At 39.5% G+C, this 16308-nt stretch overlaps 1 protein-coding gene across 2 annotated transcripts in view; it reads right to left on the bottom strand.

The window, feature by feature from the left end:
• Positions 1-1679: 1679 nt before the first annotated feature.
• Positions 1680-16308, bottom strand: part of TNKS2 (tankyrase 2) — a 42135-nt gene continuing 27506 nt past the window's right edge. Inside the window, exons 25-27 of one of the 2 annotated variants that reach the window (XM_068398141.1) lie at positions 15601-15787; positions 14665-14821; positions 1680-2323 (exon numbers count right to left, since the gene is read on the bottom strand). In XM_068398141.1, coding sequence (XP_068254242.1) covers positions 2240-2323; positions 14665-14821; positions 15601-15787 — 428 coding nt within the window. In that variant the 3' untranslated portion in view covers positions 1680-2239. Of the gene's footprint in view, positions 2324-13556; positions 14376-14664; positions 14822-15600; positions 15788-16308 lie in introns of those variants that run through there. The other variant, XM_068398142.1, reaches the window with a different exon arrangement.

The raw sequence follows: 16308 nt of genomic DNA, 5'->3' as shown, positions 1-16308 counted from the left end.
AAACCTGGAACACAACACAAGAGGCGACTGAATGGCAGGCTTTGTCATTTTGCCAAGCACCAAACTCCTTCCTTTGTAATAATTTGAATTGTTAATAATTCCAAGCTCAGTTCATGAACACAATTATGTGAAAGAGGCTTTTAACCATACAGTATTACAGAGTTTAGATTAACTCTCCCAGCCCTCACACTCCTTCCTTACGTGGAAGGGATCTGTTAAGTACAAGCATGTATGAAATATCTACGGCTTTAGAAATAATTCAGTGTTTTAGGGCTTAACCTTGTTTGGTATGTGCCATGCTTTATGAAGTGTGTACAGTCTGCTGGCCTCTCGGAAGGCAAATATTTCCCTTGATATTTGAAGCACTCGGGAAGTTAATGATGCGTGTTCCTCTGAGGGGGAAGAGGGCGTGAGAGGGGCTGCAAGGCTTAGCCTGAGCTCAGCCCGCATTCCCACTGGCTGAACAGCGGCCATGGCCTGACCGCCTGGCTCTGATTTTACTGTCAGCTCCAGCCTTCCCACGGGAGAGAACCCTCCTGTGCCCCCAGGCTCCCACCCAGCCCTGGCCCGCAGGGACAAATGTGGAGGGTCAGCAGAGCACCAGGGAAACACACGGATGCTTCACTGACAGCAAATAAATTATATATAAAAATATTAATTAAAAAATATATATATTTCAGAGCTCTGTCCTCGCTGCTGGCCCTTGCACCCTGGACAGGTACATGCGTTTAATAACCGCTTGCTGCCAGTGCGTGCCCTGGGCAGCGGGCTCTGCTGCCTGCCCGGGTAGTGCCTGAGAGGCACAGCACCATCGCCACGCTAGCACCTGTGTCGTGCAATTCACTCACCCACTTTACACCCGCTGTAAAGCTGTTGGAGCAGCTGGAGAAGTTTCATGTTCATCTCTCAGAGGAAATCTAGGAGTAATTGCTCCTTGTAAAATAAGGCTTCTTAGATTAAGTTGTAATTAATTTCAGACTCTAACATGACATTATTTTCTATTTAAGATGTTAGAAAGTGAGAAAATATTTGATGAAAAGGTCATGGTGAATACAGAATTAAATAATTTCTTATTACACGTTCACAAAGTACTGAAGTTGATACCTATTTAACAAAGGAAATACATAAAACAAAATCTGGTCCAATAAAAGAGATCCAAATCCTAAAATGTAAATTTGTATGTACTATCTACTTCGGCACACATTGTTAATTTAATAAAAAAGATCTTAAAGCATTTTATTCTGCACATTATATCCAGAGCCCCTATTTAGTCTGACTACTGGATTCAGCAGATTTTTTTGCATGATTAAGTGAAGGTCTCAGGTCCCAAAATGGCTATAAGGTCTGAACACTTGGTTGAAAAAGAGCAAAAGATCCTGCAGTTGTTTTTTGGTTTTTTTTTTTCAGACTGCACTTGTAACTAGAAAATACATGAGATGTATCATCCTCAGAGTTAGTTTAGTGAAATGCAGGAGAAGAAAACCTAGTGGCTGACTTTTTAAAGCTGTACTTGTTTTCAACGAAAAAAAGTACGGTGCGCTTCCCAAAGTTGCCATCCTTATCATCAGCATGATTTGTACTAACAGGAATAAATATAGCCTCAACCCCATGTGCTTTCTTCTTTTTTTTTTAATTTTAAGAGCAATATCTTTCAAAATTATGAATAAATTTATCAGTAGTATTCTTTTGATGGAAAGAAGAGTAACAAGACAGTCACACAAGGGAGTATTATTTCATGTTAGTCCAGACAAGATGTTGAGGATTTAGAGCTGATCTTTTGTCTCTGCTCAAAGACAAATGGTACAAAATTTGTATGCATGCTTCTGTCCTGACAGCAAAGGGCTTCGGCAGGGCTCTCGCTGAGAGCTAATGGCTCTTGGAGATGTTGCTCTCTGAAGTCCCTCGGCATGAAATGGTCTCTTGTGATTCATCTCCCGCTAATAGCAGCTCCAAGACTACAGTCTCTCTTTTTTTTTTTTTAAGTTCTTTTATCCCCAGCTGAAGCTGCCTGTGTTCTCATTGGAGCTGAGCAGGTGTAGTGTGAAGGTTTTCTCCCCTCGGCTCTATTCTCTCGCAGCCCTCAGCAGACGTCGGGGCAAGCTGGAGGCCCTATGGAAAGCGGGGCCTGATGTCATCCCATCCAGCGCGGGGCCAATGAACGTCCTCCAGCGCCCGGCTCCGCCACACACGTACACATCAATGGCATCTTAATAGCTTCTGGGGGCTTTTTAAAGCTTTATTAGTCCATGGTAAATAGCAGTGGTAACGTGACGGTTTGTTTCAATGGATGTCTGTGAGCCAGGAACTTTACAGTGCCATAGTCCTGTAGGAAAACGGTACCAGGGAGGAAAAAAATAGTGTGGTTTAAGAAGTTATTATAACTCTAAGGGAGATAAAGGCTTCTATTTTCATTTCTCGGAGACAAGGTAGCCCTGGGGCCAGGGCCAGCCTGGGAGCAACTGTGGAGACAACACATCACTGGGCCACCAAGAGGCTCTGGTGCACCCTTTCTGCCAGTGCCAGGATGGCGGGGAGAGCCCAAATCACCTGGCACTGTCTGCCGCCTTCCTTTTAACGTGTCCGTGTGGCAAACGTGGGTTAGGAATGAAATAACATCACAAAATTAGGAGTATGCACCCAATGCCACCAGAATATAATCTGTCACAGCTTGCTCTGCTTTTTTTTGTGGGTCCTCGGTTGTGCAGACGTTTCATTGCCTTCTTCATGCTCTTTGCTGCCCAAGGAAATCAGACTCAGATGATCATGTACGTTTCTGCCTCTTTGGTTCCTTTGCCCACAACTTGACAGTGTGGTGGGACTCTGAGAGATGCTAAATCCTTTCAAGTTATTTAAACTAAGATGCCAGAGCAGAGCAGACTTCTTGTTGGAAGTGCAGAGCTAGCTCCTGAAGGAGGTTAATGAAAATATTTCCATCACGCATCACTTGCAGCAAAAGTAATTGGCTCTACAGAGAAGGCACCACCTAACATTAAATAAGAGTAGAAGTGAATGTACAACATTCAGAAGATAAGGCTGGAAAAGTCATCATTTCCTGAAGAAGAATAGCTCATTTATTTTTTTATTATTACATAGTCTAGGTAAGGACTAAGTACATATAAGTACTCTTTGTAAATTTGAAACAGCGATTTGTTGGATACCCTCTCTTTTCTATGCACCTTGGAAATCCTGTTCACTGCATGCCTGTGCAGTTAACCCGGTTACCTTGCACCCGCACCCCAAGGCTGGGGAACATTGCTTACGCCATCAACTGCAATTGGCAGAAGTTGGCCTTGCAGCTGGAAGAGGCAGCCTTGTCCTTCTCCTGTTTTGCTCTTGCCCATGTTTTTATGTCAGTGCAAGTGTTTATGCAGCCATGTCACAAACAAGATCAGTCTAGTTTGAAGCATTCTGGGGCAGGGGAGGTTTCTGCTGGGTCAGTTCCCCCAGATGGTCATATCAGCATCAGGGAAAGGATGGCACAGGACCTGAAGTGAGTGTCCAGAGGCAGGTGAGCTGGCTCTTTCAGTGACAGGGCTGCTGAAATCTCATTTGAAATGGCTGTAAGTCTACAGCATCAGCTGTTTGTTTCTTGCAACTGAATGCAATCAGGGGTCCACAAAGGTCCATTTATTTCTGTTTCCCTATATCTGGTCTGAAGAAAGGGTGATTTCAAACTAGCTAACAGCAATGTTTCACTTAACATCATATACAGTGAATTACATGGCAGCATTAAGATGACCAAGTGTAACTACCAAGCTCCCCACACATCTTCGCCAGAGCATCTAGAGGGTGCCAGGCTGTCCCAGCAGCAGCATGGAAAGGCCATGGATCTCTGGCTCTAAAGATCACAAAAAACGTGAAATCTATGTGGTTACACAGAATTAACTGCAGCTCTGTTTGCCTTCTATCTGTAAATGCTCCGAGTTGTATTTTTCTGGGCTTGGGCCAGTTGCTTGCTGTTGTTTCCAAGTCCCACAGGCAGTGAGCTGCCTGTGCAGCCCAAACCACCCTTCCAGCGTCCTGCCACAGAGTGTCTCACTTACACTGCTTATTTCTATCTGGAAAACAATACTGGAGGGCAGAAAAAATAGATGTGGGGTTGATCACTCAGAGAAGTTCAACCAGTTAGACTATTGAAAAGAATGGGATACTTTTTTTCTGTGATGACACAAACCATGGCCTCACTGACATGAGCTAATGGCTTCCCTGCTAGTATCTTGATCAGAAGCTGAATTAAACAGTCTTTGGCCTTATATTTAATGGGACTATAATGGTGCATCTAAGCTGCATTTTAAATCCTCCACTATCACTCCTACCCACACCTAAAGCCTCAGACCCACCCTAGGGGCCTGAAGGGACAATGGCCACCCTTGGTGGCCTGTGTTGTCATACAGCATCTTCCAGTACTAGCCATGCTCTTACCCCACCAGCCCTCACCTGCTTTGCCATCCCACGGGGGCCCCACAGGCCCCTTCTCCCACCCCTGCTGTCAGCCTTGCACTGGTGCTGAGCGGGGCTCACCGTCTCCAGCCCAGACCATTCCCTGTCTCCCAGGAAGAGGCTTTGTCCTGTGCCACCACCCAGGCAGGCACCAGGCCACTGGGGAACCACCGAGGGATGGTGTGGCCATCGTCACTCACTGCAGACACAGCAAACTGAAGCCATGTCCAGTGTATTGGCAAACACAAGCTGTATTTTAGCAACACTGGATGACCAGCATTGCAAAAAAAAAAAAAAAAAAAAAATCATGCAGTCTGTCTTCTGTGGGGAGGGGGTGAAGGGAAAGGAACAGGCATTTAATGCTAACAGGGCTTTTAGTTACATTTTTATAGATTAAATTAAGCTTTCCAAGACCTTCAATAATTGCTTGAGGCCATAGAAAGGTAGCTTGGGTGAGATCTTCTCTCTTTAACTCCTAGGGACAATTTTCATGGGCTCTCATAGAAGTGCATTAGTCATTAAACTGTGTGTGCATGTGTGTGTGTGTGAGCTCATCCCTAGTGAAGAGCATCCTTCCCCGAGTGAGAGAGCTTACTACAACTGCTGCTGCTCTTGATTTGCATTAAGATTGTAACTGGAAGAAGTCAGAGCAAGAAGTATGATTTCTGCTAGGTCTGTTAAACCAACACAGCTGCATCACTGCCAACAGTGACTGAAAAATGGTAGGATGTAAAGGGAGAAAGCCCCCCTCAAAAATCTATTAAAATGAGCCACGAACACAATACTAATGTGGTAAGTCAGGGCAATATGCAAATGGTTGCATGTCCCAGAAACCCTAATCCTATCAAGAATGCAGAAGATGTTAATTTGGCCATCTTTCACAGCTCATAAATCCATCTGTAGCAAAGCCAGGCGGCCAGATGTCATCCCATAGCCCTTCTTTGAGGCTGGCAGCCTCAGCATAGACGCCTGATCATGCCTTGGTAAAGCCCAATAAAGAGCACTGTTTGTGTGGCCTGACAGCAGCTTCTCACATTTTGCTACAATAGAGGAGAACAGTGGGAAACGTGAATGACTCATTGGCAGAACTGGTGGTCTTGCTTGTGCTGCTTTCCACATACGGAGCTAGAGGTTTCACATGCATTTTACATCATTAGTATGCAGATTAATCTAGCTTGTTTTTAACAATTAGCAGTATAGGCTCCTCAACTTAATTTCTTGAATCTTAAAACTACAAATGCAAGCTGGACATAGTTCCTTTTCTCTCAGGCAGATACTCCTTATTTACTTGAAACTACTTTAAATGGCAGTCAGCTTTTATTATCATGTGACCTTACTCTTGTGAGTTAACATTGAGAATAGAAATATCCTATTTCAAAGCAAGCAAAGTTCTCTAAATCAAAGACCTCTAGAAATATATACTAATTTTATCCTTATCAAATACAAGATTTAAAATTACCAGTTGCAATTTAGGTTCTTTAGTATCAACAAAGAATGAATCTAATTTTTACTATGAGGGTGGTGAAACACTGGCACAGGTTGCCCAGAGAGGTGGTAGATGCCCCACCCCTGGAAACATTAAAGGTCAGGCTGGATGGGGCTCTGAGCAACCTGATCTAGTTGAAGATGTCCCTGCTCAGTGCAGGGGGGATGGACTAGAGGACCTTTAAAGGTTCCTTCCAACCCAAACCATGCTATGATTCTATGATAATTTGCTTTTCCAAGGTGTATCTTAAAGCACCACAGCAGATATTTTTGTGTGAAGTTACCTGGAAGCAAGCTGGATAAACTTGACTTTTATCTACACTGAAATGCCTTTCAGCTTCTCAGTGCATACTGTGACTATCATAGAACTCTGGGTCGAATCACTGTATTAGAGAATTGGGATGAGAAAGAAACCAGGTAAAATGATAGAGAACGCTGTACAGAAACATCTGTAGAGAAACAGGGAATTCCAGCAATAAAAATGATACTTGCCTGTCTGCTATCTACAGGTACAGAGATCCTCATGGAAACTGCTGTTCATTTAGGATGTGTGTATTCCTGTCACATGCCATCCGCATCACTCAAACATTTTAGATCATGAAGCTCCAGCCACACAGAACAGGCTTCCAGCGTTTCTCCAGATCAGGTACAGGGTCTACAGCAGTGCAGACTCTGAACCAAGAACCTGAGGTCTCAGCAAGTCCCTGCGGTCAGTGACAAAGGAGAAGGTGTAAAAGGCCACTGAAGAGAGCCCGAGTCTTTCAGGTGAATGTAGGCTGCAACGCTCTTTGTTTAGTGACATCTCTGACAGCGGGGGTCTCTGGAGCCACCTATAGCAGTGACACCGGGGAACGCGACAGGGACCCCTCCGTATCGCTCAGGGAAAAGAGGCAGATCACCTGGCTGCCTGGACCTTCCTAACTATCCGCAAGCCCCTCCTGATGTGAGTAAGCAAAAGCTTAGATCAGGAAGTAAATTTCAGAGAAAAAATGTGTGTACAGCCTTTTCCCTACGGTATTACATGTCAAACCCCATTCTGGGAAATCCTGGTTACATTTTACCTCCAGAATTAGGTACAACAGGGGAGACTGATTTGTGTCTGAGAAGCCAATTCTTCCGGTTAATAACCTTAAGATACCTGCATTGCTAAATTAGGGTATGTATAAATATAGTTCTGATTAATTTGTCTGAGAATAACAGAATTCTGAGGCAAATACATGCGATTTCATTGTGTTTACAGATATGAGAAAATTCATTATGCTAAAACTAGTAGGTCAGTGAGTCCAAACCCACTATTTTAACAGTATTTCAAGTAGGTTAAAGATGCTGAATCACAAACTCCCCAAAACCTGTACTGTAAAATCAGTCCAGTGAAGGAGACATATTAAGCATTATTTAAAAAAGTTTTTTCTTTTTTTTTAAGGAAAATATGTTATTTATTGATATTGCAATAAAACATCTGTAATACATAGCAATGCACCCTATTACACAATTAATAGTATTTAAGCTCTTAATTGCACAACATCTCATCGTTACTCTTTCTTCTTAAAAAAAAAAACAACCCACAACCAAAACTTGATATCTGAGATATTTAACTCATACATAACTCCTTTACTGAAAAGCTAGCATTTTCTGGGAACGGGGAGGGAAGTCTCAGAAGACAGAAAGCAGGCATGCCTAAATCCATAACGGTTTGTTTACGGACTATTTTGTACAAGTCCTTGGCTATTAGAAGTTGCCACGTGTACAAGATTTTCTATCTCTTGCAAATTACTGTCATGATTTCAGTGTTTCTGCTGTATTACTTCCTTACAGCAGACACGTGGTACTTACATATATAGAACAATCCAAAACTGGTTTTAAAGCATGTCCCTGAATAAATCTTTCCATTTACAGTAAATGTGAAATATTCCTTTTAATTGATCCAGGTCTGAAATTACTTTTATTTCTTTCTTGTATTTTACAAACTCTCTTCTTTTTATTAGGTGTTTCCTAAATCATAATTGATTAAGCGCACTTTTAATAGCAGGCGATATTTCAGAAGTGCCTTGGAATACGGTCTAATACACAATTGCATAAAAAGAGTAGGTTTCCATTTTTTTTTTGTCCAATCCTATCCATAATGGGTTATTTCCATTAGAATTTCCCCCTGGGACTAGTCTGCTCTGTGCTACTATTGAGGATTGCTTGAAATGTGCTAGCAACCAGCTCATCGTTCTGCCACTGCATCTCATTTCGAGTCTGATTATACGAATGTTCAGAGGCTTTTAAAGATACTTAAAATGCTTACATGACATATATAAACAGGGTGTTGGATAGAGGGTTCACTTTAAAGTTTTTTATTTCCAAAATTCAGCAATCTGTCTTACTCTTCACCACAGTTAAGAGCAGCACCTTTCTCTATTTTTGTCTTCTTAACAAGACACTTAGTGCCTTTTATTCTAATTTTGTGTAGGCTATTTCAGATCTGGTGTACCACTGACCGGATTTTCTCTGTTAACATATCTGCCACCACTCTCAGAGATGCTCAGTCAATTCCCTGCCCTGTCCCCCACCTTTTAAACTCAATTTTTTCTTCAAGGTCTGTCTGTTCTGCACCTTTAGAAATCCATCTTACTAGTAATACACTACCTGTTCTCCATTCATCAAGCTCCAGTCCCAACAGAACTTTTTCTTCTCTTAAAACCTGTGTTTTTGCAGCTTCTAGTGCATTTTCACATAACATTAGTCCCTTTATTTTGAAGTCATATTCATTTCTTTGTCAGATTACTGGTTTTAGAATCTTTGCATTAAATAACACCTTCTATACTACATGCTTCAGGGGTCTCATGTTATTACTGGGACTATGCTATCTGTGAAACTGCTCTTTCAATTATTCATAAATCTTCAGGTTTTAGTAACCTACTGCTAAGAAGGTTCTTTCCCTAAGTCCTGAATTAGACTTTGTTTTATGAAAACAGGTGCTCCAACAAATATTTGTTATTCAAAATTAAGCCCTTTAATACCAACTCATATTTGCAATGCTTCAGTAAAATACTTCCAAACATGGAACCACTATCTATCAGGCACTGGTCATCACATACAGATTTGTTTAGAGATGACACTTTTGGACTGCTTGGTAGTTCATTCTAGCACTAATTAAAACAATACTTAATGTTAACTACTGCCAGCTTCCACTTTAACTAATTCAATAATTAAAAACTCTTAGCTACAATATCCTCCTCAGTTGGGTCATAAATATTATATACACTAATTGATTTATTGTTACTCGTTTTTGCAACAAAACCAATTTTTTCCTTTGGTCATGTAATTTCAGTTCTACTTACATGTCAATCCTATTTACTTGCTTAATTTATTTACCCACCTAATTTATTTACCTGGTTCCTTATCTGGCTAGTAAAAAGTTCTATTTCTATACCTGTCTCCTAATCTATGATGCCTACTACTGCACAAAATTGAATAAATTTCTTGTTGTGAATGAACTTCTTGTTTGAGCAGCTAGACAACATAAACCCATACACCACTAGCCCAGAAATAAGTGACTACTTTCAAGTCTATTTCTCAGGCTATTTCTATTAGCTTCATCATTCAATACGAATCCTTTCCCACACGTACTAACCTAGATCTGCAAACACTATTATCAGCTGACATGAAGCTGCTTTCCCAACTACAAAGTCTCAGTCATACGTTCTTAGGCCCTAGTGCATTTTCTTTTCCTCCTTAAACAATTCACATCTATTTTAAATATTAAGGTTTGCAAATACTACTACTACTATGATCTTTTGAAAATTCTTAATTGTCCTAACTTAAAAACTTTGCAAGCAGGTGTTGCCCAAGCTGTGTCACTGCACATGCACTGTGCAATGACATCGTGTACACTGCCATTGTACTATGGAAGAAACCACCTCAGTACCCTTTGCTGCCACCCATGAAGATCCCAGCTGAAACATACTTCTGTTGCAGCTGAATAAATTTAGCAGTTTTATCAAGATTACAGATGGAGAGATGGACCTGACCTCTACTTCCATCTTTGAATTTTCTGGCTGCATTAAAATCCCCACCTCCCCATATACATCCTACCACTAGACAGAATCCAGGCAGATAATTTAATGTGACATACTTTAATTTACTGGTATGCTAATCTACTGTGGTTTTTCAGCTTGTCTCTGATCATCAATGCTTCAGAAACAATGTTTTAAAGAACTATGCTATAGGACATTTGCCTTCAGTTTTTAAATCCTATTTCTTTTTCTTGCACACATTATTTCCCAGGTCTAATGTTAATGCTTTGAATTGGCTGCAACTTTCCCCTCCTAAACTTGTGTGTTCTTCTCAAAAGGAGCTATTTTGAAATCCCTGTAATGTCTACACATCAACGCTTCTTTGCTGTTTTAACTCAAAATGGGCAGAAATGATTCCAAACACAAGTTAGCAAGTTGATGCATCCCGCTTATCTTGACCATTCCTAATAATTATATTAGTTATTCCCACCATAACTTTTCAGTGCTTGTAGAACTTGCCTTTCTTTATAGGTTGTTATTAGTTCTTTTATTATCTCTCCCCTCCTGTCTTCTCTGTTACCAACCTTGCCCCTTTCTAGGGCAGAACATGTTAACTTCAAACCAGTCATCTACATGCTTTTTCTTTTTATCTTGCATCCTGTTCTGGCCGCCTGCAGCTTTTCTGATGTAGTGAGCCGCAGGCAGAGGGAAGAAACCCCTTGATACTCTCAGAAGTACCATTGCTTATGCTTGCTGGAGAGGGGCAAAAAGAGGCACACGCCTCCCTCTGCACCCTTGACTATAGCACTTCCCCTGCTGACACCATCTCCACCTACGGCAACTTCAGTGAGTGCAGGAAAAGCACAACTCCAAGCACCACAGAGGGGCAGACCTCAGGCTGATTTTCCAGTGCACTGAAGGTGAGAAAGCAGTCTTTGCTGTACTGTTGCATTAGATGAGTACAAATCAAGCCTTTATAGTTTTTTACTGGAAGGCAGAAGGCAAGCCACCCAACAGGATGCTGTTGTGGTTTTCAGCCAAAGAGAAAAACTGCTTTATTACATTAAGTTCAGGAGATGGGCAGGAGGGGAAATGGCTCCTAGGCTGCTGCACCCTCACTGACAATGGTGGTCTGCTGGAGAAGTCACTTTTTAAACTTTTTCTCAGCTTCTTGGTGAATGAACTGAGTGAGCGAGTGAGCAAGTGTGTGTGCATGTGTGTGTACTCTTATATACACACATACATATACACACACAGCATTGTGTTTCATGAGTAAGTTCAGGGTAGAAAAGACAGTGGCAACTCCTTTTACACACAGTTATTTCCATTCAAAATTAGTGCCAACATGTCTCTTGAACATGCATTGTATGGATAATCTTAAGTTTTTCAGTTATAGATGACAAGAGTCTGGCTAAATTATTTTTTAATTTTTAAGAACTCAAGTCTAAGTTATGAGTAAAGTTTTTAAGACAAAACCTTAACATTTTCAATTTGCTTAGTTGCAGCAGTTGTTTTTATACTAATTACTTAGTTTTTAAAAAACTAATGCAGAATGGAAAGTTAATTTTTATTTTTTACAACCTAGATAGGTGGAATTTTCAGCAGCCATTTTATCAGAAGTTGTACTCCCAAGATACTTTAAAGATTTTAATCACCCTCGATCTTACTAAACATTTGCTTTCCTGCCCTCTAGTGCTCACATCTATTTAAATCTTCTATACAAGTCTGGTTTTGGAAACCTTCTACCATCTAAGTGGTCCTACTGAAATAAAATTACTTGCTTATTGTGGTATTACAAGTGATCTAAGCAGTACTTTTGTTGTTGCTCATGTATATCATACTGCTACCTACGCAGTTATCTGAAAGGTAAGACTTTTTGGGTTACTTTTCATTTCACAAAACCAATGTAAGGCAGTTTTCTTTTTCAGTTTGGACTATATTATGGAGTTTTAAATGCATAAATTGAAGCTTACTTCTAGATTTATTATTAAAACATTTTCCCTGTTAGCTAAAGCTGTTAGTTAGCCATATATCAAACTAAAAGTTTCCACAGTATTTACAGTTTTTCATCCACATTAAAAGCTTTTCTATTTAATGCAATTAATTTCCCCTCTAATGATGTAGTTTGTTACAGTATTTTGCATGCTTACATTTAAAACAATGGGTTGACACACTACGTCTGTAATTACTCTCATGCTACCAGAAAACCAGTGAATTAAATTTATTTAGTGTTAAATGGATATGGAATGTTATACAGTACATGTAAAGACACTTTAAGATGAGTAAAGCAGAACTAATTGCACAACAGATTAAAGATTTACCTCAACAGTCAGTATTATCAAATCATTACAGCTTCCATCTTCAGAGTGCAAGGTATGTCATGCAAAAAAACAGCTCAAAAAATCCCCAAACAGACAAAACTAACATTGTGGTACCAATTAAAATGCTATCATACCACAATACTTTACAAGACATTAAGTGATCATTCATAGAGAATGAAGCATTTTAGCAATAACAAAAAAGTTTTAAACATACTGAACAGATTTTGCATGAACACCAATTCCAGCATTACTATACCTAAGGAACAGGCAACATGCTGGTAGAAAGTACCTAAAAATCAAAGCCTTTTTTATTCATAGCCAATATTACTTTCTGCAAGAGTTATGCAATCTTATTATTCAGATTCCCCACATAACTGGGTAAGGTTCAATATATTTTTACATAGAGCATAATTACATAACCACCACATCAGCAAGACGATTTCATTATCTTGACCAGTTACTACATTTAAAACCATGGGTATGATAACATGCCCTGCAAACAAAGTTGTCTTCTGGGACACTGTCCTGTATGTAGAAATATAAAACAACTAAAATATACTCCTAACCACTTTAATCCCAAATGGACTGTAATTTGTATTTACATATTTTTGAAATATGTAGGTAAAAACTGCAGATGGAAGAGAAGCAGCGTACACAAGAGAGCTACGATAAGGCTGACCGAACTGGTCGGTGCATTCAGTAACCCTGAATGAGACCTGAACAGGGGGTTGTACCCTTTGTACTCTTCCTCCACCCAAGTGGTCTTACCAAGGCTACCGAAGGCAGCTGCTGCCATGGAAGAGCTGCTCATCCCACTCACACACTCCTCGCCCAGCCGGCTGAGCACAGGGAGCAGAACCTTGCACCCTGACCAGTTCCACTCAGCCAAAAGCACTGAAGATAACACACTTCTACACATCCGCTTCAACTACAGCTTGCATGTTAATATGGAAGAAACACAGGAGATGACAGGATGGTTTTTAATATTTCCACCTCGCAATACTCATATCCCAAGGGCACCAACAGGCAGATTAATTTATCAAAATAAGCATACAAAAAAGGCCAAGTTGTTTGCCCTCATATTAGGAATAAACTATTTAACTTCCTGGCTTAAATGTAAGCAAGAGGAACTCAAGACAGACCTCCTTGAGGTTAATTTTCCAACTACATTCAAAGAAAATAATTTACTAAAACTGTAACTTGCAAGGTCTACTCGCCTTGAATTGAAGATACAGGTTAACTACTCTCACAGTTAAATAAAAAACTTCAGAAGACATTTTACAGAAATAAAATATGCAACTCTAGGAAGTAGGTGGAAAAAACACTTTAGTATTCAGCTGGAACATTCTATTTTCATAAGCCATCATTCTCAGGAATGTATATTTCATAAATAAAAATACAGAACAAAAATTTGCATATTCAATCTAAAGTTGGATATTTCTAAACCTCTTCAGATAAAATTTGCTTTTGCCCTCACAAGTAAGTGATAAACCCTGAAAAAAAAATTGGCTTTTCAAATCTATCGTGCATGAGAAAACAGATGAACAAATCAACATCTGGAAAAAACATTTTGTATAAGGCTGCAGTTCTAAAACACTTATATTACAAAGCAATGTAAATAAATACCAGGCTAGTACAAAAGCTCTTATATACAGTTTTACAAATGAAAACGTTTTCAGTGTAAATGCAGTGTTTTAAAGAACACAATATTAGTAAAATGAGTTCCTGTATAGAGCGTTACAATTTCTGCTAAATTTCAATGTAGTACTGTATAAAACCATTATTTCAAGTTAATTTTTGTTTATAATTTAGTACAGCCAAACACAAGTTTATGCCTGGAATGGTATCTGTTAAAGTGCTGAAAAAGACGACATTTCTGAAATTTTAGAAAAACATACTGTACATTATTAAAGCTTTATCAAGTCAAAACCGGTATATTTTGTTCACATTTGCTACCACACCACCTGTGGATGAAAGATTTTCAACAACTCATTGTAATTAACAGGATGGCAGCCATTGGAATCTTTGCATCCAAAGTCTGATGGTTTTCCACAAATAATTTGTCTTAAGCTTCAGTGGTGGCTTCAGGTTTCATAATCTGATAAGTAATCAAGTATTCTGGATAAGCCTGAAAGAGTGACACATACATTCTTTATTATGATTTCATTTTGTGGATAAATTCAGAACATTTGCTAGAGAGGGGAAAAAAGTATTTACACCAAAGAAACAAAAGCAAAATGTCAAAGGTAAAAATGCCTGGAGCATTCAGGAAACACAGATCCTTTCACCTGCTACCACAGCTGCAGTTTGTTTTAAGACAAAGCAAGCCCTAGCACCTTGAAAGTAAGAAAAAAACCCAACACATTACATGCCTTTCAAAAAAAAAGTCTGAAAAACCAAACCAAAAACCTATTTACCTGCTCCCCTCTGTAAATGACATATTCTGCCAATGCCAATCCATTTACACTGGGTCGCCCAGTAACTGAGTGATGTCCTGGGGGAGAATGAGCCATTTTCATAGCACTGAACTGCAGGAAAGACTTGCCCAGCGTTACACGACAAAACAGCAGTTGCCTGTATTAAAGGGGAAAAAGGACCATGAATACAAAATACTTGTGAAGCTCCAGAAAGACTATCTTCGTTATTTGAAACTTTTGCTTGAGGAGAACAGTGGAACTTTAAAGCCACTTTAGTCACTCTTTGTAGTTCACAAAATTCTGAAGTTCTGTTTTGAAGGACAAAAGTTATGCTCCCTTTGGAAAAGCTCTTTAGCCTGAGGAAAGGGTTGGTAATAATACTGAAAAACATTTACCTTAATTACTGGAAACAGAATGTTTAACAATGTACTCAAAGATTGTCACTACCTTTTTGTGGTTTTTTTTTAAACTTGTTTGTTTTTTAAAAAAGTTTTCTGAGGGTGCCCCCATCACTCATACTATCAACATAATTCACTTGTGTTTTAACACTAGATTTGTATATAACAGCCAAATCAACATCAAGGCCAAGTGCAAACTCTAGGTCAACACGAAATACCGCATACTAGAATTTGTCAGTATGTTTTGTTGTTTTCATTATAAAAAGACAGAACAATTAGACAGAACAAAAAGACAGAAATTAGACAAGTCTAATTTTTATAATAAGTTAAGGGCAAAGGTTTGGTTAAATGCCCTGAAGATGGTTAAAGCTTCTTTAAGACCTAAATATCAAAGTTTTCTGAAAGTCTCTATTAAGCCCAGAATATAGAGAGTGCTGGGGTTTGGTTACCAAGCAAATCTTTCTTCAGAGACCCTGCTAACTTGATGGTCTATAACAAAATACACTAAGGCAAAATCAGATTCGTTTGAATAACTTACCTGTGGCAAACATAACAAGATCTGTCTTTGTGAACTGGACATCCAGTGCCACCTCCAATTCCATACACATACTGATTGCTTTTGGAAGAGTTTTCAGCAAAATAAATCCCAGCTCCAAACATGCCACCTATATAGGCATGTCTCTCATCAAAGCCTTTGTGAATGATTGCATTCACAAATGGGGAGCCTAAAAGAAAGGAAGTAAAATACTGAAAATACAGTATATAGAGATTTTTCTATGTGTCACAATTCAACCATACATTCCCCAACTTTTTGTACAGTTTTTCCACACATACAAGGAAATCAGTCTCCAGAAATTGATCTCAGATTTGCACAACCGATTTGCTAGAGGTGTTATACAAAGGACAGTAGCTGATAAGCGTACTTTTTTAACAAAGGTTTACAAATGATAATATCTGAGGCAACTTTTGTTGCAAGAGAAGGCTCTATGAATCTGCACTCTCTTCAGCAGAGCTTCCTTCTAACCAAGATTCTTTGAATGCATTGCTACACAAATCCCATCTTCTTCCTAACATGAAGTAGATGGCATTTAAAAAGCAATAAACATGAACCAGTATTCATTTACTTGCAATGGTCATAAAATTTAGCCTTAAAGAATAATCTGTTCAAAATGGTTGGATTCTGCATCTTGAGACACCTGATATCCATTAATTTCTACAAAAAGTGCAGGTTTTTTAAATAAGGATT

The sequence above is a fragment of the Nyctibius grandis genome, chromosome 4, assembly GCF_013368605.1.
Source record: "Nyctibius grandis isolate bNycGra1 chromosome 4, bNycGra1.pri, whole genome shotgun sequence".
In the NCBI taxonomy this organism is placed as follows: Eukaryota; Metazoa; Chordata; class Aves; order Nyctibiiformes; family Nyctibiidae; genus Nyctibius; species Nyctibius grandis.
This window is presented reverse-complemented; position numbering and strand designations above follow the sequence as displayed.